This window comes from Nannospalax galili, unplaced genomic scaffold (assembly GCF_000622305.1).
Source record: "Nannospalax galili isolate Female #2095 unplaced genomic scaffold, S.galili_v1.0 scaffold529, whole genome shotgun sequence".
Lineage (NCBI taxonomy): Eukaryota > Metazoa > Chordata > Mammalia > Rodentia > Spalacidae > Nannospalax > Nannospalax galili.
In genome coordinates this window covers 1,536,385-1,544,347 of record NW_008360309.1, presented here as the reverse complement: position 1 = coordinate 1,544,347, position 7,963 = coordinate 1,536,385, and the positions used below count along the sequence as shown (strand labels likewise).

Sequence of the window (7,963 nt, the reverse complement as noted above, 5' to 3'; positions counted from 1 at the left end):
GAGGCGGGTGGCTGGCTAGCCAGGCGGGGCAGTGCTGGGTCGGGGACAAATGAGTGTAAGAGCTCCTGGGGCCGCCAGCAGCTGCCACATCCGTCCCCGCCCCAGTCTGAGTCATCCTGTCTCTGGATCAGGAAGTCCCTGCTGCGGACCCCGGCCATGCATCCCGGCGCGCTGGGCAGCTTCGCTCTGGAGCTGCTGGACTCGGGCGCCGCGCTACGGGGAGGGGAGCGGCTTCGGGGCCGGGTGCTGCTTGAGGCGGCCGCGCCGCTGCGGGTGCGAGCGCTGGTGGTGGCGGCCCGAAGTCGGGCGGCCACTCACTGGCTGGAGGGGCGCAGCGTGGGCGTCAACGCACTGGCCAGCGACTTCACCGCAGCCGAGACCTACCTGCGACGCCAGCAGGTGCTCCTCCCAGGTGAGATAGAAACCCGAGGATCCTGCCGAAGTCTGGGGGCTTTGAGAAGCAGGGACACCCCACACCCCAAGCTGTAGATACTCAGGAAGCTGAGGCAGGAGGATTCCACAAGTCCTAGGCTAGCCTGGGCTATATTGTGAGACACCCCCCACCCCTCTCACCCACAAAAACAAAAGCCTGGCATGGTGGCTCAGTCAGGACTGTCAACCCAACCCTAGAGAGGCTGAGGCAGGAAGATCATAAGTTCAATGTCATCTTCAGCTACTTAGTATGAGGACAGCCTGGGATACATGAGACCCTATCTCAAAAAAAGTAAGAACCCCTAGTTATCCCACAATCCATCCTGGGTTATGTCCTCCTGCTTAGAGTCTGGGGGTCCCCATTCCAGGCTGAGGATGGCCTTGTGATAAAAGTATGCAGTGTGGTACCCCAATCACGGAGGGATCCTATCTCCATCTAGGGTCTACTGTGGGACATGAAGGTGGACTAAGAGGTCTCCTGTTCAGGACTCCTAGGCTCAGGGTCCTTGATTGTCAAGAATGCTCATTACCTAGGTGCTGTCCAGCACACTGCCTCAGTTTACCCTGCAGTGTCTGCTGCTCTGAGCCTTTTCCTGGAGTGGAGGGGGGTTCTGGTGATGTTTGTGGGTTCGGGTGGAGTGTCTCCCACCTAGGAAGAGAGAGTGGGGTTTGCCAGCTGCTCCATTGTGCATCTTGGTCGGATCCCATCCTCCCTCAGCTTGAATCAGCCTGGGGTTGCTGGACTGAAGTTTTGTCCCAGAGCCCCACTGTGTGGCCACAGGGGAAATGTCAGCCTCTCTGTATGTGGGAGTGGGGCTGGAAGGGCCCAGGGGGAACTTTCCTTCCCCTGGGAGTTCAAAGGAAGTATTGAGTCACCCAGACGTTCACTGAGGACTTCCTTAAAATCCCAGGGAGGTGATGGTTCAATTGCTGTGGCTCATTACCCACTCTGATCAGTCTGTACTTTCTCTGCTCCCTCCTGAGTCTAAGGCCCGTGCATCTCCCTCCTGGCACATCTTAGCCATGGGGACCTCCCACCAGACCCCCTTCCTACATGGCGTTCCCTCAGGGTGTTCATACCCTTCAGCCCCTTGCAGCAGCCTCTGACTCTCATGGTGAGTTGTGACTGTAGTTGTGTATGATAGTTCTCTGATGACTGTGCAGCCTCGTGGGGTCTCTGGGCTCCAAGCCCCAGGCCATAGTAAGAGGTGAATTCGAGCTCCAGCACAACCCAGCTCCACCAGGGGCTGCCTACATCCCAAAGACACCCCACTGAACTTCCAAGGGAGTTCTCCCTGTGGTTCTCTAGGGAAACTGAGGCCTGGAGAAGGGTCACATGGTCCCCAGGCATTCTCTGCAGCCCTGGACTCAGAGGGGCCTGAGTGTTCTCTACACTTGAGTTGGGTACGCACAATGTGTACACACCACCCTCTGTAGCCAAAGCTGACTCCTCCTGGCCTGACAGAAGTGGAAACTGAGGCACGAAGATGCTGTCCTGTACCTGGAGTCTTCTAGCCAAGCAGGGTTCCCAGTGTGGAGGGAGGCCTACCCCTCCTCCTCCCACCTTTCTGCGGGCTGGGGATACAGAGGTGCCATCAGGCCAGGTTCCCCAATGTTTCAGACCAACCTGCCAACCAGTAACATCTGTAGGTGGCTTCTGGTTGATGATTAAGCCACAGGATCTAGGCCTACTGGCAAATGCCTGGCACCCCAAACTAGGCAGGAGGGTTGCAGAGAATTCCAGAACAGCCTGTGTTAGAGGATGAGACCCTGTCTTGACACAAAAAGCAGCCAGGCATGGCAGCCAATGCCATCCCAGCACCAGAGTCTGAGGCAGGAGGATCAGGAGTTCAAAGTCAATCTCCCATACATAGTCAATTGGAGGCCAGCCTGGCTACATGAGTCTTAACATTTTTTTTCAGTCAGTCTTGGTGGCACAAACCTTTAATCCCAGCACTCAAGAGATCAAGGCCAGCCTGTGGTCTATATAGAGAGTTCTAGGCCAGCTGGGGCTACAAGGAGACCCTGTCTCAAAAACAAAAAAAACCCAACCATTTTTTTTTTTTCAGATTCAAAGGCTAGATCTGGTGATTTATACCTGTCATCCACTAAGGAGGCTGAGGCAGGAGGATTGCCTTGAGTTCAAGGCCAGCCTGGGGCTACCTAAGATCCTGTCTCAAAAACAAACCTATCGGCAGCCTGCCGTGCTGGGTGACTCAGGCATGGATCCCCACCTCTGGGCCTCAGCTTCCCTCCTTAACTCTGGGAATGCTAGACAGAGAGGCGGCCCCGCGCGCCCCGACGCCAAACGATGCTGCCCTACCGCCGGCGTTCTCTGGCTCTGAGCTTGCGCGAGGCCACGCCCCAACGGTGCTATTGGTGGAGCTCCTTCCGGGAGGCGCCGCTTTCTCGCCGGCCTCCGCTCTCCTCACGCTACTGGTCTAGTCCCTGGGAGGGCGGGGCGCGGCTTTGCTCTTAGGCCTCGCCCTTTGCCTCACTATTGGTGGAACCTGTTCAGGGAGGCGTGGCTTCCTAAGGCACCGCCCACTTCCTTTATAAAAGGGACTCGGCGGCTTCGCGTGCGGGTTGTGCCGATATTGGTAGGCTGGCGGTGAGCTCGCGGCCCCCAGGCGCTTCCACGTCGCGGGTTCGAGCCCCAAGTCGTTGTGCAGTGGGCTCGCTGCCCACAGCGCAATGCTGCTCGACAAGGTCAAGGCATTCGCGGTGCAGCTGGCGGGGGCGCGCGCGGGCGCAGAGCCGGTATTCCGTGGTGGCCAGGCCGTGGAGGGCCGGGTGTTGCTGGAGCTGGCGGGCGCGGCGCGCGTGGGTGCGCTCAGGCTGCGCGCTCGGGGCCGCGCGCACGTGCACTGGACGGAGTCACGCACCGCGGGCTCCAGCACCGCGTACACGCAGAGCTACAGCGAGCGCGTGGAGGTCGTGAGCCACCACGCCACGCTACTAGCGCCAGGTACCGGCCCGGGACCCCGAGGGCGCAGTCCGAGCACGTGACCCCCCGCATCCCCGCGCGCACTGAGCCCCGTGCGTTCCTTCTAGATGCGGGGGATACCACCACGCTGCCCGCAGGACGCCACGAGTTCCCCTTCAGCTTCCAGCTGCCTCTGTAAGCCCCGGTACCTGGGTAGGGGGACACCTTGGACACCCCTCCTGTGCGCCCCTTCACCTCCCCTGACCCCTTGTCGCCACTGCAGCTCCCTGGTGACGTCCTTTGAGGGCAAACACGGCAGTGTCCGATACTCCATCAAGGCCACCCTGCACCGGCCCTGGATCCCCTCACGGCGCGCTAGAAAGGTGTTTACTGTCATTGAACCCGTGGACATCAACTCTCCGGCCCTGCTGGTGAGGGGTCGCCGGTGGGCAGGGGAAATGGAGGGAGGCAGGGTGCTGAGTGTAGAGTCCATGGGAACTCGGTGGCAGCACTCACCTGCTTGTGTGGCCCTGGGCAAGTGTCCTGCCTTCTCTGAGCCTCAAATGCTCAGTCAACAACAGAGCTTGGATTTGCATGTTTTTTCTTTTGTTTTGTTTTTTATCCTGCCTTAGCTGGCATGTGGGGATCAGAGGACAACTTTGTGGAGTCAGTTCTTTCAGTCTTTACTTGGGTCCTGGGGATGGACAGAGGTTGCCAGACTTGTGGGGAAATTGCCTTTACTCCTGAGCCATCTTACCATCCCTGCTGTTTATGTGTTTTGTCTTGGGGGTGGGCAGGGGAGGGCAATATCTTCCTGTAGCACCAGCTGGCATGGAACTGGAAATGTAGACCAGACTGGCCTAGATCTGCCTGCCTCTGCCTCCAAAGTGCTGGGATTAAAGAAAGGGCCACCACCATGGGCCTGGCTATTTTCTATTTCTTGAGACAGGGCCTCATGTTAACTCAGGCTAGCCTCAAATTCTATGTAGCTAAGGATAATCTCGAGTTCCTGATCCTCCTGCCTCCACTTACCCAGAACTGGGGTGACAGGCATGTCTCACACCTCACAGCCTGCCCCAGCTTTTTTTTTTTTTTTTTTTTTTTGGTCTTTTTGAGACAGGGTCTCCCTGTAGCCCCAGCTGGCCTGGCACTCACTATGTAGACCAGGCTGGCCTCGAACTCACAGAGATTCACCTGCTTCTGCTGGGATTGAAGGAGTGCACCAACATGCCTGGCTAGCTTTTAGTTCTTGTGTCAGGGTCTCAGTCTGTAACAGAGGCTGGCCAGGAACTTGCATTGATCCTCCTGCCTCAGCCTCCTGAGGCCTGGGGTTCCAGGTCTGCCTGGGTTACCTAGAGTGGTGCTCCGTGTCCACGCAGGCCCCGCAGGCTGGAGCTCGGGAGAAGGTGGCACGGTCCTGGTACTGCACCGGAGGCCTCGTGTCCCTGTCGGCCAAGATCGACCGCAAGGGCTACACACCAGGTAGCAGGTGGGGCGGGCAGGGCCAAAGAGGGGAGCAGACCGTGTCAGGGAAACTGAGGCAGCTTTCCTGCCGCAGGCGAGGTCATTCCCATCTTTGCGGAAATCGACAATGGTTCCACACGCCCAGTGCAGCCTCGAGCGGCACTGATGCAGACGCAAACCTTCATGGCGCGTGGTGCCCGAAAGCAGAAGCGCATGGCGGTGGCCAGCATGGCTGGCGAACCCGTGGCCCCTGGGTGCCGCGCGCTGTGGCCCGGTCGCGCACTGCGTATTCCGCCCGTGGGTCCATCCATCCTGCACTGCCGCGTGCTTAGTGTGGACTACTCGCTCAAGGTATCACAGACCCCCACACCCTATCGCCCCACAGAGGTAGAGCCGCGTGGAGCCGCTGTGCCATTGCGGATCTCCCCAACTCTCGCAGGTCTGTGTGGACATCCCAGGCTCATCCAAGCTGCTGCTAGAGTTGCCGCTGGTAATCGGCACCGTACCACTGCACCAGCTGGGCAGTCGCTCTTCCAGTGTGGGCAGCCGGGCCAGCTTCCTGCAGGACTGGGGCCTGTGTACCCTGTTGGAGCAGCCTGAGGGTGAGTGCTATGAGTGGGCGGAGTCACGGGGCAGGCCCCACACCTTCCAGGCCCTTCTGGGCTGGGGCTGACCTCAAACCTGTCATCCCAGTTGGAGGCTGAGTCAGGAGAGTCAGGAGTGCAAGCTTGGCAATGCAAGTGAGGCTCTGTGAAGGGGACGTTTTCCTAGAGCCCCACAGTGACAGTCAACTCTGGGATCTCAGAACTCAAGAGAATGAGGCAGGAAGATTGGGTTCCAGGCCAGCCTGGGCTACGTAAGGAGGCCCTGTCACATAAGGAAGTTCTATCTCAGAAACCCAAAACCGGAGAGCTGGCTCAGCAGTTAACCATTCACCGGCTGCTTTTGGAGAGTTGGACGGTTCAGTTCCCAGCACCCACATGGCAACTAACACCTGTCTGTAACTACAGTTCCAAGGGATCCAGTGACCTCTTCCGGTCTTTGCAGGCATTGCACATGTGTGGCGCGGTTACATACATGCAGGCAAAATGCTCATACACATAAATAAATACATAAATGAAAATTTAAAACAAAATCAATTTGTAAATGGTCACAGTAAAAAATGCCTGTGATCCTAGTTCTCAGAAAGCTGAGGCAGAAAGATTACTGCAAGTTTGAGGTCAGCCTGGACTACAGAGACATTGTCTCAAAAAAAAGGCTCAACAATACTGTCATGGAGCCCACTCAGCAGTCTGGGCCCTGCCCACCTGTTCCTTCCTTCCAGCACCCCCTCCGTACTCAGAGGTGGTGGCAGAGGATGAGGTGGCAGCACGCTCGCCCTTCCCACTTCTGCCTGACCCTGTCATGAACCTGGATGGCCCCTACTTAGCCTGTCTGCAGGAGTTCCGATACCACCCACCACCGCTGTACTCTGAGGTAAGTCCCCTGACACCCCTCCGAGCCACAGGAAGGTGGTGGGTGAGTTTCAGAGTTGACAGACAAACCAAATGTGGGCTGAACCACAAGATCTGGACCAGCCTGGGCTGTGCCCCACCCTGGGTCCTTGCCTGCCTCTTCCCTGGGTGGATTTAGGGGTTGGTGGCTGGGGTGGCTCACAGGGACTCTTATCTGTCAGGAGGATCCTAACCCACCCTCGAGGGCTGTGAGGCTAAGGTGCATGACCTGCTGAGTAACAGACATGTGGACAACCAGGTCTGTAGTCCCCACAGACAACTGCACAGGCTGCATCAGGAAAACTGAGTCTCCGATGATGCAAAGCATGGTTGGACATCACACATGACCAACGAGGAACACCTGAAGACCTATTTCTGTGGACTGGGCATCCTCTGGAGGCTTCTGGTACCCAGTATGGAACCTGAGATGGTTCAACCTGCCTATATGATACAGCAGCCTGCCCCGGCCCCAGGACTGTAGACAGAAGGGAAGAAACCAGATGTGGGTACTTCTGATCTCATAGAACCTGGGAGAAGTCAGAGGGGAGGCCAAGAAGGAGTCTGAAGGGCATTTCATCTGAGGCTTTGATATATGAATAGGAGCTCAGCAAGCAGCCAAGCACAGAGGAAAAGCTGGAGGTCAGCACTGACCAAGGTGTCTGTTCCCTCCATCTTAGAACTGGGGGTCCAGATGCGCAGGAGTCTTAGTTGTGGCCACACCGTGGGGGTGGCAGGAGAGAAGGCCCAGGGAAAGGCATGTAGGAAGGTCACTGGCGTAGTCCCAGGTTTTGAAGACCTCTGGCCCAGGCCCCCAAAGCCCGAGAGCTGTTAGGGTGATCTGAGCCCACCCAGGTCAAGACGCTGTAGATGAGACCTGCCCTAGAGGCTAAGAATGAAAACATGGGGCCTCGCTCATGGGCCAGGGTCAAGATGGGCCCAGATGACCTGGCAGGACAGACGGATAGACTTGTGTGTTCCCTGAGGCTGGTGCCTGTGGCTGGTGGGAAACAATTGCGCTAGCCCCCACTTCAGAGCCCTACCATGCTGAGGCAGGCCCCACTGGGATACATTTTTGACAGGCCTTAAATCATTACCTTTTGTACAATTTCAAACAATAAAAGTGGGAGGAAGAGGATGAGTTTATTACTTTATTTTCTGACTGCTCTGAACCGTGTCCTGAGGACTGCCGAGCCCCACCAGCCCTTTGCTCGGTATATTTTCCATCGCACTTCCTTTCAGGGTTGGTACCAGTCCCTTGTATGGGAGCCACATTTTGTCAGTCCGTTTTTTTTTTAAATATTTTATTTATTTTTATTTTATGTGTATGAGTATATCACCTGCATGTATGTGAGTGCACCTGTCTCATGCAATGCCATGGAGGTCAGAAGAGGGCTTCGGAACTGGAGTTAAGGACGGTTCGTAGCCGCCGTGTGGGTGCTGGGAATCAAACCTGGGTCCTCTGCAAGAGCAATCGGTGCTCTTAACTCCTGAGCCATCTCTCCAGCCTGTCAGTCCGTTTTTTAAAAAATATTTTTATTTTATATGTATGCATGTATTGTAGGTAAGAGCACCCATGTACTGCAATGCCTGCGGAGGACAGAAGAGGCTGTCAGTTCCCCTGGGATTGGAGTTACAGACAGTTTTTAGC

The 7,963-nt window shown here is 56.7% G+C and overlaps 1 protein-coding gene across 2 annotated transcripts; it reads left to right on the top strand.

The window, feature by feature from the left end:
- Window positions 1-131: 131 nt before the first annotated feature.
- Window positions 132-7,450, top strand: Arrdc2 (arrestin domain containing 2). 2 transcript variants are annotated; one of them, XM_029559339.1, is made up of 9 exons: window positions 282-412; window positions 2,502-3,400; window positions 3,487-3,553; window positions 3,642-3,789; window positions 4,738-4,840; window positions 4,917-5,173; window positions 5,262-5,424; window positions 6,147-6,298; window positions 6,498-7,450. In XM_029559339.1, exons 2-9 carry the CDS (start codon window positions 3,127-3,129, stop codon window positions 6,549-6,551), a joined length of 1,218 nt encoding a protein of 405 aa, XP_029415199.1. In that variant the 5' UTR covers window positions 282-412; window positions 2,502-3,126; the 3' UTR covers window positions 6,552-7,450. The 2 variants fall into 2 exon arrangements, with proteins under 2 accessions (XP_008822793.1, XP_029415199.1); XM_008824571.3 differs by lacking the exon at window positions 2,502-3,400 and having other exon boundaries at window positions 132-412.
- Window positions 7,451-7,963: the final 513 nt, after the last annotated feature.